A 20,455-nucleotide genomic window follows, 5' to 3' on the forward strand; every position below is an offset into this window, starting at 1 on the left:
TCCTCCAGCTGTGATGGCTCTGTGTTGGCCTTTTTAAAAAATCAAACAGCCACTGGTACGTCAGACGGCGACAGCGGGACAGAAGCTGTCGACGCTGCTCTGTATGATCCACTGCTCCGAGCTGCAGCGAAGTCTAGAAGAACGTAACAGTAGATCAGTAATTCATGGCCACTAACAACGGCCATTGGCTGGCAGTGACGCAACGGCTTGCATAACGTCATGTCAAGTAACCGAGCCTGGCGGGCACACTGCCGCCCAGATCACTTACACAGCCTTTTGTTCGCTTCTGTCGTTTTGAGGAGAAGGCTTCTTGCTAATCCTCTGATCTGTGTGTCCATGTACAGTATGTGTGTGTGTGTGTGTGTGCATATAAGAAATAAGTGAAATAGCAGGGACTACCTGTCCTAGGACAACAGTTCTGTCTTAGCTAGGTTGCTGTCAGTGGATGTATAAAGGAGATCCTTGTGTTGAAGTCGACACACAGCATCACTGTAGATAACGCAATCACAAACTATAGGCCTGCTATTTTTCCACCCGGTATTGTATCTGTGATCATTTAATCCTTGTTATGTCTCCCAGGCTCTGCTGCGAGCATGGAAACAGTTATCCTCTCTTAGGAAAAAAAGATCTTTCATTATCATGAGGCCTTGTGTTTTCCAGGATTTGAAAGAAACCGCTCGATAAATGTCGAGGTCCAGCCAATTTCACTCGCTTGTGTTTTCTCGCTGCGGTGGATTTCTTAATCAAATTGAGAGTGGGCTCAAAAGCAAACGTATCAATTTCACCGCTGCGGCATTAGACGAAGAGTCCTCGGGATGTGTGTGTGTGTGTGTGTGTGTGTGTGTGTGTGTGTGTGTGTGTGTGTGTGTGTGTGTGTGTGTGTGTGTGTGTGTGTGTGTGTGTGTGTGTGTGTGTGTGTGTGTGTGTGAGACAGCGTCTCTGCCTACGTTTCCGTCACTGCTGCTGCCGTTGTTGTTGGTTTCCCGTATTAGCTCAGCTGTTATTAGTCAGGTTAGCACATGATGCTTCAAGGCCGTTAAGCCACATGTGATGTAAGTGTGTGTGTGTGTGTGTGTGTGTGTGTGTGTGTGTGTGTGTGTGTGTGTGTGTGTGTGTACTGCTTTCCATACTGACCTGTAAACAAGGAGTGTCTGTGATTAACTTTTCCCTGTCCTTTAACAGACTATATTCTGTTTTTGTTTTTTTTTAATTAGATTTATCAGGAAGTAACATTAAAATGATGACATGGATATTTTCCTCATCACTCCGTCTCTTTCCTTCTTTTTCAGCACTGCCAGTAACTCAAACAAGAGCACACCTGCCTGCTCACCGGTCCTACGTAAACGTTCGCGCTCTCCCACGCCACAGACCCAGGAGGGTGAGAACATGGTGGAGAAGGGTTCCGACCACTCCTCTGACAAGTCCCCCTCCACGCCCGAGCAGGTTGTCCAGCGAACATACTCCCTGCAGTCAGCACGAAGCGGGGGAAAGAACTCAAAGGTGAGTGACCAGAAGATGCTCTTTTTTTTTTCTAACGTCTGAGTACCTTTTTTTTCCTTTTCTTTTCTTTTTTTTTCCAGATAGAGACAAAGGTTAGCCTCACACTCTGAAGTGCAGTGCAGTTTAAAGTACATACAGTGTCTACTATCTCTCACTACTTTTGAACTCGAAAATCACACAACCTTCTCAGCTCTGTCAAGAACGCTCAACAGTGTGTCCTTTCCACTGAAAAAAAGTCGGCGATGTGAAGAGAGGTTCCTGGTAGAGAACAACTGTGGAGCACTTCTGGTGCAAAAAGCTGCTGTAACGAGGGGCCGATTTCACAGACATGGATCAAGGATAGACTGATCTCATTTTTTAAAACGATGCGTTAACTCATAGATGATCAGAAACATAACAGCAGGCATTACAACTAATTGCACTTGTTACATGCACGTAAAGAAGTGTGGGTGCACAGAGTGTAAATGTTTATCCTGACTGTGATAGCCAAGATGATGTGTAAACTCTCCTATGCAGCCGTTTGTTAACTGCAACTGCATAAATACGTCAGAGTTGTCCCAGGCTTTATGATTTTTCTTTTTTCCTCTCCCCACTGTGGTGACGTATGTGATATGATTGGTTATTGACTTGTACATACTGATATGTAACTAGTGAGCTGTAACTATCACTCTCCCGCCTCAGGAGAGATTGCACCCTCCTCTCCATTCCAGCCTTTCATTTTTACATCTCATTGGCTCCCCAGTATCTAAACTCTTTATTTATTCCCTGCGTTAAAACAACAATTGAATGACAGAGAGGACAGACGAGTGTTGAAATGCTGCTGTCAGTCCGTATCTTCAGAAATGTAATCACTTAGTAAAAGCTTGTTTTCCCCTCCCTCCCTCCCTCCCTCCATCCCTCCCTCACAGAGCTGAGTTTATTAGAGTTGTCCTACACAATGAAATCAATCAGACATAATGAGTCACACTGACAACACCCAGGCACTCACTATTCACTATTTATATTTTCTATTTAGAAGTGATGTGGTAGATGAATGAAGGATCATTGAACTGATATAAGTGTGTCAACGTGCAGGATTGGGCAGAAATAGTCTGGTCCACACTGTCATAGTTAAAGCTTTAAATGACTACAGCTGCAGTATGTCTTCATTAAAGTAGTGTAACATCAGAACCACTCTGATGACGACATGCTAGCTGTGCAAAGGTTGGTTTTATACGCCTTATAACAAATCTACTATACCAATTAAAGCCAGGTGTTACCTCAGTTAAGATAGTAAAGATGGATGTTCTACAACTTCTGAGCAGATTTTAATAAGACAGGTCACAAGCCGACATCATAACTGTTCATTCAGGTGAAGTATTTCAATCGTTTTATCAATCTCCTGATTCTAAAATTTTGTACATTTCAATATCTGAATGCAGCCTAAAGATGCAATGGTGCAGGGGTTTTACTTGCTGCAACTTTTCAGCTGCAGAAACACTGTCCAGGTACATAGCACCCCTCCTCCACCCACCCACCCACCTCCCTTTTACATTGGCAGAGCATTAGAAGGGACGCAGCAAGTAAAACTCGTAATGTACACGTGTAAGTATTGTTCTAAGACAGAGTGAACACAGCAGGTGGGAGAACCTAGTGTCATTGGCAGAGGTTTACTGTGTTGAGGGTGTTTCTGCTTTCTATTGTTGCTTGTGTTATATATACTGTATGTTATGAAAGAGTTGTGTTGGAAGTGTAGGAGGACAACAGAAGGAGCAGCTTTGCATCTATGATCATAAATATGGCACAAAGTAATGAATAGATAAATAAAATAAAAACAGTTTTAGGTGTTATTTAGGTTCCATCTGCATCACACACACCCACCCCCTTGACAAGTGAAGCTGAAGTTCAATCTTTCACACATCCAGGTTATTTCACAGAAGGAGCATGTGGCTCTAATGTTTTGTTACGCTCAGCACTCAATGCTCAGCTCCCAAAATGTTAGAAACCAGCCATGACACTCCCTCCATCCTTTTCCATCTCATTCTGTCTCCATCCGTCTCTGCTGTTTTTAAACCACGTGTTGTTTTTTGACTCTTTTGTTTGAATCATTTTTTTTAATTTTAATTTGTCTCCACAACACAGTGTGCACGCCCTCTCTTTCTCTCTTTCTCTCTTTCTCTTTCTCTCTGTCTCTGCTGCTGCTGCTACATGCCATGTGATAATGTGTGCCATCTGATAATGACTGTTCAGTTCTTCTGTTGGTACTTTTCAGCTGTTTCTTCTTGCAGTTGATTTCTTTCTAGTTTCATTTTTTTTTCTATCTGATTTTTCTTTGTTCTTCTCCTGATTGCATGCTAGTCTCACAAGCGACTTTCCAAAGTAAGCATTACTCTTTTTTCTGTTCTTCGAAAATATTCCTGTGCCCAGCTCCCCCCGCCCCCCCCCCCCTCCCCCGCCCCCTCCTCCTCCTCCTCCTCCTCCTCCTCTTCCTCCCGCCCCATGACCCACCTCTTGTCTTGTGAGCAGCTCTGTGGAAATGTCCGAACCTTGTTTGCGATGCTTCACCCCCCCCCCCCCCCCCCCGAACCCAGCTTGTTTCTGTGCACACTGCAACCATTACGAGCCCCATCTGCACCCACCATCACAGCAGATGGGCATTTCCTTGAAACCGACGAGCCCACTCCGAACCTCACTCACTTCCTTTTCCTCCTTCTCTCCTGTCCTTTCCTTTTCCTTTCTGGTGATATGCAATGTGGCAATTCCTGATTACACATTTGAAAATCAAATGATATGCACAGTGCAGATGAGATCCCATCAGGATAGGCGGTTGTTTTTCAGACTTCGACGATTACAAGAATGAAAATAAATGTTTCTGGTCCTAACCCTTCCTGAATAAACAACAGTGCAAATAATTGTCAAATGTCCTCTCTCTTCCCTGCTTCTTTTTTTTCTCCCTACATTGGCCCGTGTCCTCTCCCTCTCTTTACAAACTTATCCCCTTGTTGCATTTTGGCAATGAGAGCTTTATATCCGTCCTGCTGTGTGACTGCCTGGCTGCAGAGGGACAAATGCTTAAAAACTCTGCCAGGATCCTGGTCCAAAGCTCCAGGACTACATCATTATTTGAGCTGCCTCTCTGTTGCCACATGAGAGAATCTCTCCTGCTCTTTTTCTCGCACCGCGAGCCTAAAATCTCCCCCCACCTCCCTCCTCCCGTCCTGTAAACGCAATGCAAACTGGTGTCACGTTTTAGTGCATCGCCCATACTGTCTCTTCATCCATCTAATTTGCTACTTGTCAGATGTCATCCCACCTTTCTTTTTTTTCTTTTACTTTTTTTCCAGTCTCATTAAATCTATTGCTGAGCATTTACGTAAGCTGTCCATAATACAAGGCCTCAGCTGAGTTGAGCTTTTCTAAATAGAGACAGAAACAGGGCAGACAATGAAATACAGTGAGATATTTAATGTGAGTTTGTTGATGCTCTCTTTGCTGCTATGTAGTTGCACAAACTGTTTGACACACACACATATACACACAAATCCTAATCGATTACCTCATTCCTCACGTCTGTGCCACAGTTAACGCCCCCACCCAACCTCACCCCCCACCCCAATCCTATTGCAAACCACCCACCACCACCACCACCCCCCTTTGAGCCTCTGTGGTCAGCAGCGGTCACATGACCCCAGATGGCGTGAGGTCGTCCCAGCAACGTGAGCTTGATCATCCAAGCCCTAATGCAATCCAAATAAAAGAGTGCATTCAGCGAAAACAGAGGCAGCGTACCTCTGTGCAGAAAGGCCCCAGTGATGATAACAGAGACAATGATACAGCAATAATCAACCAGGCTTCTCATGTAACACGCCAGCTACACGGAGACTCAGACGCAGCGCAGTAACAGATCTGATGTCAGGTCTCCTCGGTCCCTCCGCTTCTTCTCTCTCATTTTCTATTTCTTTGTGCTCATGTTGCTTCACTGCTTTTGTTAACATTTTGTTTTCTCTTTTAATTTTCTTTCAGTATGACAGACTAAACCTGATTAAAGTAAGCATTTCTTCTTGTTTTCATCTGACCCATTGACAGTCCCCGCTGGCCCCCATTACAGTCCTCGGCCCTGCACTTCCTCTGTAGCTGTGCGACTGTAGGATCCCCCTTTGATAGTCTCAGTCCCTCATGTCCTTTCCAATGCTTTCCATCCCCTGAGTTAATGTGGAAGGACAGTGATTTGTCAACTGTGTAAAACTTTCTGTATGAGCGCCTCCCAGCTATTCTGTTGATTAATTTCATGATAACAAGCTCCGCCACAGAATCATATGCCATCGTTAGAGGAACCCTAAATTCACTTATTCATTTAATGATGTTCAAGGCAAAAGTGTTTTATGAAATTTCTTTTGAAGCTGTGTGTCCAATAAAATGGTTCACAGTTTTTTAATTCTCATCCACATATGTGGTAACATATAAAACAACACAAAATTGTAGTAAACAAACTGTTCCAGGTTAGTCTCCCTCCTCTCTGTCTCTCTCCCTCTCTCATAAACAGTCACAATAAATACTCTCTCACCATGTAAACAATTGCTGTCATAGATCTCACAACTCACTGGCATGCAGTTAAACTAAGTCAAACACGCCCCACACACACACACTTTATCCAGACAGTGGCCTCAGAGTAATTCCTCTCTCGTGTCTCTGTCACCTTCAAATCAGATTAGCCCACAGAGGCCCAGCTATCCTTACAGCCAGGCCTCGGGCCTGTTGCTGCAACTCACTGCTCACAAACACCACATGCACACACACACACTCACACACTAGAGCCTCTTTTACACTGGACTAAAAAGCACACCAACAACTACTAGCATCTGGGATTTGTATCATCAAAGTCTGTCACACACAGAAAACCTAAGACGAACCCAAGCAGAAAAGAAAAACTGGAATTTTTAAATGAACTTAGAAGCGCATTATAAAGTCAGAATAAAATAAAACCTGTCCGAAACACATTCTCACTCTCACTCCTCGTTTTATAGTTTCTGTTGTCAGATTTGCAGCAATGCAGAAATATTTTACAGTCTCACTGGGAAGAAGTCCAACTATACCTCATCATAAAAAGTACTGTTCAGGAAAAGTATAAATTTTGTTGCTCTTCAGTTTTTGGATTTTTTTGTCGCTTTGACTTAAAACTATGTTGCTTTTATTTGAAGTACCACAGTAATCAGACACTGGATATCACATCTTTATCCCTATCTTCCCCCTCTTCTCCCTCTGGATACCCTCCCTCCTTCTCTCACCCTCTGAATGATCACCTGCATGTTTTCCCTGTGGGACTTTTGCTCATAGAGTATTAGAGCGGAAAGTCTGTATATGTGACTGGAAAAATGTTGAAATGTCATAGTCATGGTTAAGATATATCTCTGCTGCCCTCTGCTGTTATAATCCTGCTACTAAATTAATTGGCTCTTCATGAACAGCACACAGAATGATTTGTGCAGCAGGTCACCACTGAAAAATATCAATATGAATATTAACAAACGGCCATTATAATTAATTAAAGATGGTATGGCACATTAAATATTATCTCCAGACTCCTCACAAAATTTCGAAGTTGAAATAATTTCACGTATATGTTTGCTGAATCAGATATTGTACATTGAACATTCTCAATTATAGATTGTTTTTATAATTTCTAAAGATGGAGAGATGGATGTTATTATAACAGTATATCTAATGTGCTATTGCAGTAAATGGCAGGTTTGAAATGAAATTACTTTCAGTTCCGCCAGCACAGGAAGCAGATTTACTTTCAGAAACTCTATTTTGAAGGATTCCTACATTTTAACAGTGCGGGAACTGAAAGAGAATTTCACCCTGCTGTGTTTTACCTCGGACACTCATCTGTGGTATTTAAAAAGTGTGGATCACTTCCTGTGATTTCTGGCAGGACGGGTTGTGAGGTTCAGTTTGACCTTCACGCCTTTTGGTACTTGTTATGATCAGGTTGATCATGTTTCACACGCGCAGTACGACTGTATGAGCCCACAAGCCTTCTGCAGTACTTACTAGCCTCACAGAGTTTAATACATCTTTTCTTTCTCTCTCTCTCTCTTTTTTTTCTCTCCCTCCCCCCTCTCTCTTTCTTTCTCCCTCCACAGAAGAGCCAAAGCTGGTACAACGTAAGTCACCCTTTGTTTTTATTCATATTACTGACATGTTTGAATTTGTATGTCTTGTACGGGTGTATCCGTGTGCTACGTGTGTGTGTGTGTTCACATTCTGTGGGTGAAGTGACTCCTGGAAGTGTCCTCAAGTTGATTTAGCGATGAGTGCTGCTTACATGATTAGAGGTCATCGTCCTTGACCCTGTTTACTGGAGCGCCAAGTCACAAGAGTGGGTTACTGGTCCTCCAGGTGGGGATTAGCACGGGCTTAAAGGAGCAACAGGTGAACCTGTCTGATGTGGACAATGGAGAGAATGAAAAGACGACAGCAGGACTTTGAAAACTACGTAGATATGATGCTTAAAATAATTACTGAAGGTTGCCCCTAGTGTTATATGCAGAGCACCTGAGTGTTGCAGTTTTATATTGCACCACTGGAGGGAGTGCTAACACCATACAAACCTCAGCATGTTCCTCAGCTGTCATTTCTCAGTGAACAACCTCTCTTTATGACTTTGACCCAACGTTTACCCTGAAAAGAAGCTTGTTGTGTTAACTAAGCCCACAGAGCTGTCAAGATTGAAGATGTTGATCTTGACACTGCTCAGTGTCAAACCTTAGTTTCTCCATAAATGTCTTTATTGGACTTTTTTCCTATTTTACGTTGCTTTATTTCTTTTTTTTTTACTCCCTGTGTGTACACTCTTCCCTTTTCTCCCTAGCATGAAAGACAACACATCCTGAGAGTAAGCATGACTTGTATTCTTGTACAACCCTGAATATCTTTCAGTCTCTCTTGCTCTGTCTCCTGGTTCTCAGAGCGGTGGGATGATAATATCCCTCCTGCCTGCCTGTTTCTCATTCCATTGACTCCACTCAGTGTTGTTACCACCAGATAGCACAGCCACGCTTTCGCTGAAGTAATTCGGACATGTTGAAGTGGACTTCTATTATTTTTGTCCTCCCAAAGTTTCAATTACTGAGTCATTTCTGACTGATACTGATTCGTTGCATCAGAGATTGTGTTGGACTGTATTTTAGTCCTTCAGATGTGAATGCCTGTTACCACCAAACTTCTAAATCTGGTACGCAACAGGTGCTAACAAGCGCACTGAGTTTCTCACTGTACTAAACAAATCAACAAACCATCACAAGGGCCTCTGGACGAGCCTTGAATGCCTTTGAACAACAGGGGAATGGAGCATGGTGCTTTCGGTCTCAGCATGCTTCCCCCCATTCCGACTGTGTTTCCCATGTACCAACAAACATGGACACCGGAACTTTTAGACTTTATAATTCAGGTAAGATTATCAGAGGAGGAAAATGGAAAATGGAGGAATGCTGTTAAAAAAAAAAAAAAAAAAAAAAAAAGGCTTAAATTGGGCCAATAACTCCATACAACTTCTTACACCCTTCTCTAATCCACTCAGCTATAATAAACCACTCACATTTTCTGTACTGACCCACTGTTTAGAAAGGAGCATTATACATAACACCCTGACACTGCTAATGTCTAACACATGTAAATGTCATCTTTACAGATGATATAGAGCCGGCTACCAGAACAATGCACATGGAGTGTACAAGAAGTCACGACCACCAGCTCTCGTCAAACAAACTGCATTGCCCCAAAATTGTATTATCTAAAAGGATTAAGCAGGTGATATTCAAATTTCTGTCGTCAGCAAATCTCATTGCAAGACCATGAATTGATCCAACTAACTAAGTATTTCCTTTGTTTTTGTTCCTTTGTGCCATAGAGTCCCAAGTTTGTCCAAAAACTACAGAAAACAATTAAAACACACACTTTTATACTGAGAGTGCTGGTAACTGTTGAACCACAGTATGTGTGTTAATCCACCGCTGAATGTAGTTCCCAACAAGTGTATTTACCTCAGTTTGAGTAACATTTGGTTCTTATAACAGAGTCCAGCTGTTTTAGAAAGGGACAAAGTGGCTGAAACAGAGGCTGTGAATTTTACTTTAAACAGAAATTTCTTTATTTACATATATTCTCATTTTAAGGGTTTGAAATACAGTATAGATCAGGCATGGGAAAACTATGGCCCGCGGGCATATACAGCCCAGCTTTTTATTCTGGCTGGTCAAATGTTGGTACAAAATTTACCAAATTATAGCAAAGACTTTGATGCTTTGGCAAAAAATGGTGACCAACAACACTGCTCCCACTGAAATTGAATGTAATTTAAAGTTTTCTTTTACTTTTAGTTAATGCCTTTAACATGTAATTTATATAAGTTCACACAAACATTCTCCATCCGTCTGATACTGGCCCGTCCCGTCCATCAAATTTTAAAACTCATTGTGGCCCCTCAGTCAAAAACTTAGCCCACCTCTGGTATAGAAAGTATGTAGTGTGTGACCTGTTTAAGCTCTTCAGAATGAATTCATGGGCCTGGGGCTAAATGGCACAGACAGACAGGGGGGTTGTAAAATATTGGAAAATGGCCAAATGCATTATTGATGTTGGTCTTTTCATGGAATTCTTTTAACAAGTAGAAAAATACCAAAGTATCATCAGCTTCATCCATTGAAAGTCCCAAAATCCTCCAGCTGCTTTAGAGTGTTTCACCTGCTTTCAAAGCGGCTTTGAATTATTGAACCACAGTGATTTTATTTTTGCTTCTAAAATAAATGCTGTTCTACTGTATCATGCAGCGACGTTTTTACCCTGTGCCCTTTGAATGCACTTTAGTCTTAAAGGAAAACGTTCATCTCCACATGGAGGGTGTGTTCCTGATATCTTGTACACTCATCTGTAATGACAGAACAAACACAAAAGCACAATCAATAAGTGAAACCGTTTCGATTGATACTTGGACCTCGGTTGGCTTTCTTTGACTGTATATGTAGGTCTCACCTATGACACACCTGCATGGAGGAGATTGCATGCATGGTTTTCTGTGTGTGCACGGTGCATCTGTACATGGCAATGATGACCTCCCATGGCACTGAAACCACTGTGATTAAAAACACATCCGTCCCAATGTGAGTTCTGAGCCTGTTAGAGATCTGCACTGTGGCCATTGCTCCTCTGAAAAGTGTGTGTTTATTCACTTTCCACTTGCACAAGTTTGTCGCAACGCTTCCCTAGCAACTGACACTGGCGGAGGAAAAAACACTAACAAACAAACAAACAGTGCATTGATAAGTGAGATGAACACAGTCGATGAGTTACATTTGTTTAGATCAACACAGGTAAATGCAGCAGGTATTGAATGTGGCGCCGTGCACGCTGCCTCACTCAGATCGATCCACTCGCCCACGGACTTCGTCAGACTTTCCATCAAATTAAAAACAGGTTGGACACACACCTCCAACCCTCAACCGCCCCCTCACTTTAACACACTTAAAACCCCACCCTGCTTTACAGTACCACTCTCTTCCATCTCCTACTGTTTGTCCAGCAAGTTAATAGTTAACCAAATCAATAAAGTTGGTGTATCCACCTCATCACAAGTCTCGCACTGTCACCTGAACACCATCAGTCACAATGGCCTCTTTCTTTTGCTGGACATACAGTATAAGAGAGAAAGAATTGCCTGAGCAGGAAATAAAGGGACGACTCTGATTGCACACACCACGAGTCATTTCGAGGAGTGTTTTGTTCCGGTTCCCTCATTCCATGGGAATTTCATCCACATGATGTAAAGGCATTCTCAGTGTTTTTAGAGCTCTGCGTCAATGACCTGCACTGTTTCCCAAAAAGACGGCCACTGAAGATTATTCTCGAAGATTCATATCTTTTTCCTCCCGTTTCGTACTGTCTCCTTTGCCTCTAGTTTTTTTTTTTTAAAGGAGGATTGGGTAACAAAGCAAGGGGAAGGGTGGAAGTCATGGCCCATTCCCATTGCACAAATGTGGGCCACGCATTTGCTTCATCCAGCAGGAGTCAACGAACTACAAGCTGTAGTAACATTGGTGCGTTTTTTTTTGTTTTTTTTTTCAATGCCACTGGGACCTCCACCGCCATGCCAACATTCTTGACTCTTGAAATATATTTAGTTAAGAGTAGTGGGAGGACATGTACACCAATTGTTAGTTAAGCGCTGCTAAAATAGGAGCCGCAAGCTCTGCATCTTTCTCGCCTGCTAAGAAGAGCAACAGAGCGTGATCAGGTATCAGGAGAACATGAATGACCTCAATACCAGCCAGAAGGGCGGGGACGCCTTCATACGTGCAATACCTTCAAATCATCAATGAGTGGGGGCTTTAAGCAACAGAAGTCAGATCACAGGAGATTTCCATACGCAACATGAACAACCACATGAAAAAGATAAGCTGAGAGATACTTACAGTGTGTTTATCCAGCCACTTCACCCTGCGATAGAAGCAGTCTGGCCCTGCAGCCCAGCACAGACGCTGTCAAGATTGATGGTGTTGTTTTGCAGACGAAGGTAACTGGAGGTTACGCTCACATCTGTTCTCTGTAACTCAATCACCAGGCCGGTCAGCAAGACGGACTCAACACATACTTCAACAGACAGACTCACAACAGCGGTTCTCCTCTGTTTTATTCAGCTTTGTTTTCTTCCTTCTACGCTACATCTTTGTTTATATTACTCCTCCTCTCTCCACAAAGTCTACTTGCTTTGATTATTTGCTGGTCGTAAACAGGGTAACTACAAGGCACTCAGACCTGGACAGCGCCACACACACTCACGCACTCGCACTTACTAGGAGGAGTAAGCAGAAAAAAGGAAAAAGCTACTGGCATGATAATAAAGGACTTGTTGGACGGGGGTTACTAGAGGGCAACGGCCGTAACTCGTCTGCCTGTGTGTGTGAAAGGAAGAGAGAGGGAGAGGGAGAGAGAGAAAGAGAGAGAGAGAGAGAGCCCCAGAACGACAGAGCGAGACAAGGATCATGTGGCTGGAGTGTGCCGTGTCCACTGCTCAACACTGAGAGGGAGCAGCACCCAAAACAGGGGGCGGGTACTGCAGCTTCCAAACCACTGGACCTCACCAGCTCTCTGTCTACTCTTATTTTCCAAAACCTACTGTTAACTGACAAGTCCACCAACTTCACGAGGAGTCCGCTGGGGCCTCGTTGTGGAAAATTTGCCTCCACCCAGGCGCCAAAAAGGGGGAGATTTGGCGCGATGGATATGGAACTGGATGAGGATTGTACTATGTCAGACTGGGAGGCCGTGCTGGAGCTGGATGAGGCGTTGGCAGGGTGGCTTCTGCAGGGTCCAGCTAGAGGGGAGTGGGGTTGGGAATGGGGCTGGGCTGCCTCAGATCTTCAGGAACCTGAGTGGGACACAGAGGACATCCCCGCTGTAAGTTGTAAGCGCAAAACAAGAGGAGGAGAGTGAGCAAAACAATGTGAGAAAGCTGGAAAATGTTGTGGTTTTTGGACCGAGGGAAATGGCTTTGTAGCAATCTTTGTCTTTTACTGGATGCTGCTGTAAGCGTAGCCCCGTGGCAGCTCGCCACCACTAAAGAAAACAACTGGTTTGGTTATGAGTCATAGCTATTTGAATTCTCCCAGAGCTCATAGAGGCCTGTTGTCTGGAGCGATCATCATATTACTGTGTGAGTGACTTGATGTGTAAACAGTGTAGGTGTGTTTGGTCGTTTCTGGAAACCGATGATGGCTTTAAAAAAAAGAAAAAAGAAGAAGAAGAAGCGTCATGATGGTGTTGTTTAGTCAGAGCAGTAAATGTGAATACCGGGCAATTAGTAAGGGCTCTCAGATATGTCACTCACATGATTTCAGAGCAGTTTTCCACATCAACACACATATCTAAAAGGCCAGTAGAAGCAGCAACAGACTGTTTCACTATTTCCACTTCTTGTTTTGCAAATGAAGCACTCGATGTGAACAGACTGTTCTTTTCCCACCAGCTCCAATCCAAAGAATTATATATTTCTTCCTTTTTTTTTCTCGCTCTCTCACTGTACCTCATGTTATTCTACTGGCAGCCATTGTTTCTTGAAGTTTTCCTGTGGAAGGGAAGCATCTGGCGCAGACAGTGAGAGCCCACTCTTCAGCAGCACACGCTCCAAGATTTTACACATTGCACTTTGCAAATAATCGAGTCTGCCAAAACCAAGCAAAAGAGAAAATCTGATCATGTTGAATAGGATATCCTTCCCAGTGCTGGAAAAAGAATCTGTTTGACCAGGTTACTCAAACAATTGTGCGGTTTTGTTTATACTTGAGATTTCATCAGTTGTCCTTCCCCTTGTCTCTAAACAAAAGCCTCATTGTCAGATACATGCTGCTCTGTAATGCAAATCTGAGAATGTGACTCTTATTATAAATGCTCGCAGTCACAGCAGCATGTGTATTGAATGATCTGCAGCGGGCTGATGTTTTTGGAATTGCGCTTCAAATCGCTCTGCTGTTAAGTCTCATTAATGACTGCAGATAACTCAAGCCACATACCTCTGCTTGCCATTCACTATATGTCCATGTCCAGTGCTTGTCAAAATTCCCCACAGAACGAAAGGCAACATCCCTGTGGGAGGTTTTAACAAGGTTATCTCACATGCTCACAAATAACCTGCGCTGCGTGACAGAAAAGACAATTGTGTGTGAGTGCGGCAGTGAGCATGAAGAGCGTGAGCTTTGGAAGCATATGTGTGTGTGACTGTGTGTGACTGTGTGTGTGTGTGTGTGTGTGTGTGTGTGTGTGTGTGTGTGTGTGTGTGTGTGTGTGTGTGTGTGTGCGTCTGTGCGTGTGTGTTTGTGTGTGTGTTGATGTTGCTGACTCTGTCTGTCACTGCAGGTGCTGAGCCCGACATACAAGCAGCGCAATGAAGACTTTAGGAAACTCTTCAAGCAGCTCCCCGACACAGAGAGACTCATTGTGGGTGAGTGGACGCCACAGACACACTGGGGCCATCTGAGGAGGGGCAGGGTGCAGCTTACTTATTAGTAATTAGAAAATGATTAATCTTCACACAGCACAACACAGAGGGGGCACATTCCAAGTGTTGAACATACTGATGCGATTGTCTAGATTTTGTTCCCCTATGATGTCGGAAAAAAAAAAAAAAACACTCCCCTCTGCTTCTTTTAGAGGAACCTATCACCTGATAATAAACTTTTCTCACACTCTAAGCTACAAGCACTCAGTCACTTTGAACACATCATGTCCTACTGTAAGCTTAGCTGATTTGTTGTTGCGTGATTTTCCCCCTTTTTCTGATGAATGCCATCTTTGTCTGAAATGCCTTAAAAATAAAAGCTCAGGGTGTGACTGTGGTTTGCTTTCATTATGCTGAATTTACAGCTTATAAACAAAATATACACACAGTGGGTGGTTTTTTGCGTAACGGTCAAGTGACTGCCCTCAAATGAACTGTTTATTTACACGTCGGTGGTAACATTTAATTGAAAAGCGTATGCTCTTAATGAATTATTCACCAGTTGTGTATGGTAATGACGTTGTTTCCGTAATGTAATTTTTTCATCTGTATCATGCTTAGCGTATTTGGTGACATTTTTTTCACAGTTTTTGTGACTTCTCCATGTTTCAGACTACTCCTGTGCTCTTCAACGGGACATCCTCCTGCAGGGACGACTCTACCTCTCTGAGAACTGGATTTGTTTCTATAGCAACATCTTCCGCTGGGAAACACTGGTATGCCTGTTGTCGCCACTCTGCACATCTGCGCAATCTTTTGTGTTTCATATATTTGCTCCATTGGGTCATACTTGAAGCAGTAATTTGTGTGCATAGCGCATATATATCATTTGTGCTTTTGTATTTGCATGTAGCTGACAGTACGGCTAAAGGACATCTGCTCAATGACGAAAGAGAAGACTGCCCGCCTCATTCCCAATGCCATCCAGGTCTGCACAGACACTGAGAAGGTAAATGATACAGACAGAGTGAATACAAGCAGTCACTGTGTGAAATCAAATCATCTTCACCTAAAGAGGCGCCAGAGTGGGCCTGAGGTTCAGAGGGTAGAAAGTCTGGCTCCTAACATCATTAATGATGATTTAAGCCTCATGCCTAACAGTGTTAAAGGGATAGTTCAACATTTTGGCAAATTGGCCCATTGCCAGAATCCTTATAGTCATAGCAGTAGGTTTGTTACCTTTAATTGTCGATGCAAGCTGTTTTTAGTACGGCAGAGCAGAGCTGTGAGCTGCTCAGAGCTATGCTATGGAGGCTAATGGGATTTCTTGGTTTCCCTCATCAGCTCATCTAATACACAATCCAACAACTCCAAAACGCTTTTGTGGACAAGTTGTGACCTGCACATTCACCACGCTATGAGATAATAATGGAACGTTACAAAACTGAGCCGTTTTCGAGATAAATACAGAGTGTGCTTGCTGAAAAACTGTCCCTGAAGGCAACGCACATCAGCAGTTTTGCATGAATTTACCTCGAAAACAACTCTGTCTCGTAACGTTCCGTTATTATCTCATAGCGTGGTGAATGTGCAGGTCACAACTTCTCCACGACAGCGTTTGGAGTTGTTGGATTGTGTATTTGATGAGTTTGATGAGGGAAACCAAGAAATCCCATTAGCCTCCGTAGCGTAGCACTGAGCAGCTTGCCGCTCTGCTCCGCCGTTCTAAAAATAGCTTGCACCGACAATTATAGGTAATGAACCTACTGCTATGACTATAGGGATTATGGTAATGGGCCAATTTGCCAAAATGTTGAACTATCCCTTTAATTTTACCAAAGACTGTGACGAAAAAAGAAAGAGACAAGTTTTTGTTTAATTAAGTAGATAAAAAATGCATGTTACTTTCATCACAGACAGTGTTTAAAGGCACTGATTTTGTCTCGTCTTCGTCTTGTTTTCGTCATGAAAAACACCATCGTTGACGAATATATTTCATCTAGTCTCGTCTGACGAAATTAACACTGATGCCTAACATGGGGGACATGTTCCTGTCACAGATGGGTGACTGGAGAATGGTTGGCAAGTTATTAACACCCACCATCTCTGCCCTGATGTGTCAGATAAACTCAGACAATTAGGGTTTGAAGCACATTCGTCATAATGCACATTTAATTTCCACTGTGATTTCTTTCATCGACTGATTGTTTTTCATTCTTCACAGCACTTTTTCACCTCGTTTGGAGCGAGGGACCGGACGTACATGATGATGTTCAGACTGTGGCAGAATGCACTGCTGGACAAGGTACGCTAATCTGTTATTAGTTTATATGTTTGTTTTTTATTTTTTGTACATTAGCATCACAGATGTTGATTATGGTGATGCCGCTAGCCTCACATATTTCAATCCGCATTATCAACAAATTATTGCTCATTTTGATTGGTTCATGCCTCTCGCAGCCCCTGTGCCCCAAAGAACTGTGGCACTTTGTTCACCAGTGCTATGGCAACGAGCTCGGCCTAACGAGTGATGATGAGGACTATGTTCCCCCTGATGACGACTTCAACACCATGGGGTGAGTCTGGTCATGCTGCAGCATCAGTTTCTATGGCCGCAGTTATGAACATTTTTCAGTGGATTACCTAATTACCCAAATTACAAAATAATTAGGGAGCCTGGTATGAGATGTAATAAGCAACACGCACATGCTCAGTCACATACAAATATAAACATAATCCAGTTATATACACAATTACACACTTGACATCTATCTCATCTCTCTGCCAATTTAGACTGCACTTTGAAGCATTTATTTTCAACTTATTGGTTTACCGCCTTGTGTGCATACTACAGCAAAAAGGAGAGAGTCAAAGAGCTATTCCTTTGAAGGCGTAACAGATCCCTCTCTCTGCTCTGTCTCCTCCTGCATTTGTGTCCAAAGAGGATTTGCAAGATAAAATCAATACAGAGTCATGGGTAGAATCCATTTGTGCTCATATTGTCTGAAGTTTTCTCTTGACTGCCACGTGAGGTCGGCAGAGTTATGTGATCTGAATGTTTTAGCAGTGGAATTTATTAGCGTTGCCATGGCTGACACCGACCAGTCTGCACTATTTCTCCAGGTGAGGTCATTCAGACAAAATGAAAAAGAGGAACAATTTACTTCACAGGCTGAACAGAGGTCAAATAAGAAGCTCCAGATCCATTTAAATGTGATTGTGGCTTTAATCAGTGCAAGTACACACACACAGTAAAGTGGTAAGATCACTGATGTGCTGTGATTTCTTTTGTTTCCCAAACACACCGGATGTTTCAAAACTTTTACTGAATCAAAAACAGCCCTCTTTTTGATGAGGTTTGGCCGCTGTCCTGCAAACACAGATTGAAACACAACTGTTTCTGAATTTCAAAACAATGCTCGTTCTTGAATTCACTTCTAACGTTTCTAAGATACACTGAGCTGATCCTTTCACTCTGATTGTCCAAACATCCTGTCAACGGCATTTGTTTTACTCCATTCAAATCCAGCCCATCTGGAATCAAAGTAGTACAGAAAAGCACCATGAAAGATCTTTGTAAACACCACTCGAGACAAGTAGAGATGAATGAAGTTCTTGCCTGTCGCTTTTCTCTGGCGCCTTCAGGTTCAGTGAAGAGATTCCCAATGAAGAGAATGAGATCAACAATGACAACTTGTCTAAGAGCAGCACGGAGGCCAAACCTGAAGGGAGCCCCCCAACACTACATAAGAAGCTCGTCCCCAACAGCGCCATCCCCAGCCCAGGAAACCATGACACACCCATCACGGTAGGTCACAACGTGCACGCACATTTTCACTGCAGATGGCAACAAGCAAATGAACAATGAAAACGTTATGACTGCGTTTAATGGCGGTTGTCCCTCTTTCCTCCAGTTTGACCTCCCAGCTGAGGAATACGCAGACTGCCTACCAGACGGAGAGCTGCTGGCCGTGCCGCTGCTGGCAGAAGAGAAGAACAATGATAACAGTGGGCCTGGTGGTCCCGTGCCCTCACCGTCACTTGACTTCAACGACAACGAGGACATCCCCACTGAGCTCAGCGACTCATCGGAAACACACGACGAAGGTAAAGAACACAGTCATGAAATAATTATGTTTTCATAGTATAGATGGCAGATACTGAGAGGCACTACCAAGTGTACAGGAACATCTGTGCGTGAGGGCCCCAAGGCCTGATGGGATATACCACCAAGAGTGGCTGAGAAAAACAGAGTAAAGACCCTGTGGGACCAGACATGGTGGAGATGGTGGTGGACAAGAAGGAGAAGGGGGCAGTAGTGATGTGTGATGTGGCAATCCAAGCTGACAGTAATATAGGGAGAGGGAGCACGAAAAGTGCAAGAAAAAACTACTAGGACAGATGTGGAGGGTGAAGTCTAAAGTGGTTTCTGGGTAATAGGAGCATTAAAGGGATAGTTCAACATTTTTGCAAATTGGCCCATTGCCATAATCCCTATAGTCCTAGCAGTAGGTTTATTACCTTTAATTGTCGGTGCAAACTATTTTTAGAACGGCGGAGCAGAGCCGCGAACTGCTCAGAGCTACGCTACAGATGCTAATCGGACATGTTTCCCTCATCAAATGCACAATCCAACAACTCCAAAAAACTTGTGACCTGCACTTTCACCACGCTATGAGATAATAATGGAACATTACAAGTTGTTTTCGAGGTAAATTCATGCAAAACAGCTGATGCGCGTTCCCGTCCGGGGCAGTTTTTCGGCAAGCAGTCTCTGCATTTACCTCTAAAACAACTCTGTCTTGTAATGTTCCGTTATTATCTCATAGCGTGGTGAATGTGCAGGTCACAACTTGTCCATAAGAGCGCTTTGGAGTTGTTGGATTGTGTATTTGATGAGTTTGATGAGGGAAACCAAGAAATCCCATGAGCCTCCGTAGCGTAGCTCTGAGCAGAAAGAGCTGAAAGGGAACTAATATCTGACTTTTATCTTGTCTGTTTCTGTCTTTGACATGAAGGTGAAGTGCAGGCTTTCCACGACGATCTGAACGGCAGGCAGTACATCAACGAGATCTACAAGTTCAGTGTGGACAAGCTGTACGACATCCTCTTCACTGAGTCGCAGTTCATGAGTGACTTCATGGACCAGAGGCGATTTTCAGGTTTGTTAATAGTGTTGCTTCTGCAGCTGATATCTCTGGAGACCGTGCAAATCAACGCTGTGCTTCCTCCCTGCAGTGTTTATCATGTCATTCATGTTTTTGTCTTGTCATCTTGCGGTGTAGATGTGGTTTACCACCCATGGAAGAAAGAGGAAGCTGGGAACCAGACCAGAGAGATCCTGTACACCATCTCTCTGTCAAATCCACTGGCCCCTAAAACAGCCACAGTTACTGAGACACAAGTACGGTCAGCTCTCCTCCATAAGACACATTGCTCATTGTTCATATTGATGTTACATTGAGACACACCCTATGCTCTGTGTTTTATCAGACTCTGTATAAAGCCAGTCAGGAGAGTGAGTGTTACATCATCGATGCTGAGGTCATCACGCATGACGTGCCCTACCACGACTACTTCTACACTCTCAACCGCTACATGCTCACCAGGGTGGCCAAGAACAAGTGTCGGTTACGGTAGGTGACTGTCAGATACACACACCACACACACCTGGAAAATGAGATGGAGTAGTAACAGTATTTGAGTATTTGGGTTGAGCAGGCGGCCCATGTGCAGAGGCCACAGTCCGAATCCTGAATCAAGTGGCCCTTTGCTGCATGTCATTCCCCCTCTCTCTGCCTCCCAATTTCCTGTCCTATCAATTAAGGAAAAAGGCCCCAAAATATACTTAGGGGGAAAAAAGTATTTCTGTAATCTTTTAACCCTAAGAGGTAGTTTTTTGGTGAAAATTGAACAACTCCATTTAATATTTTACTGTTCCTGGATTTGTCATTTTTTGTCAAAGACTGTCGATCTATATGTAAA

General features: G+C 43.4%; 1 protein-coding gene across 1 annotated transcript in view; it reads left to right on the forward strand.

The window, feature by feature from the left end:
* Positions 1–20,455, forward strand: part of gramd1bb (GRAM domain containing 1Bb) — a gene marked incomplete at its 5' end in the record, with an annotated part of 70,919 nt that overhangs the window by 43,625 nt on the left and 6,839 nt on the right. The window contains 15 exons of the mRNA XM_083985192.1: positions 1,290–1,500; positions 3,838–3,858; positions 5,503–5,526; positions 7,626–7,646; positions 8,354–8,377; positions 14,389–14,473; positions 15,143–15,246; positions 15,384–15,479; positions 16,695–16,775; positions 16,931–17,046; positions 18,116–18,278; positions 18,385–18,577; positions 19,489–19,632; positions 19,756–19,874; positions 19,964–20,106. Coding sequence (XP_083841318.1) covers positions 1,290–1,500; positions 3,838–3,858; positions 5,503–5,526; positions 7,626–7,646; positions 8,354–8,377; positions 14,389–14,473; positions 15,143–15,246; positions 15,384–15,479; positions 16,695–16,775; positions 16,931–17,046; positions 18,116–18,278; positions 18,385–18,577; positions 19,489–19,632; positions 19,756–19,874; positions 19,964–20,106 — 1,545 coding nt within the window. The remainder of the gene's footprint in view (positions 1–1,289; positions 1,501–3,837; positions 3,859–5,502; positions 5,527–7,625; positions 7,647–8,353; positions 8,378–14,388; positions 14,474–15,142; positions 15,247–15,383; positions 15,480–16,694; positions 16,776–16,930; positions 17,047–18,115; positions 18,279–18,384; positions 18,578–19,488; positions 19,633–19,755; positions 19,875–19,963; positions 20,107–20,455) is intronic.

This window comes from Trachurus trachurus, assembly GCF_905171665.1.
Source record: "Trachurus trachurus genome assembly, chromosome: 13".
NCBI classification, from domain to species: domain Eukaryota; kingdom Metazoa; phylum Chordata; class Actinopteri; order Carangiformes; family Carangidae; genus Trachurus; species Trachurus trachurus.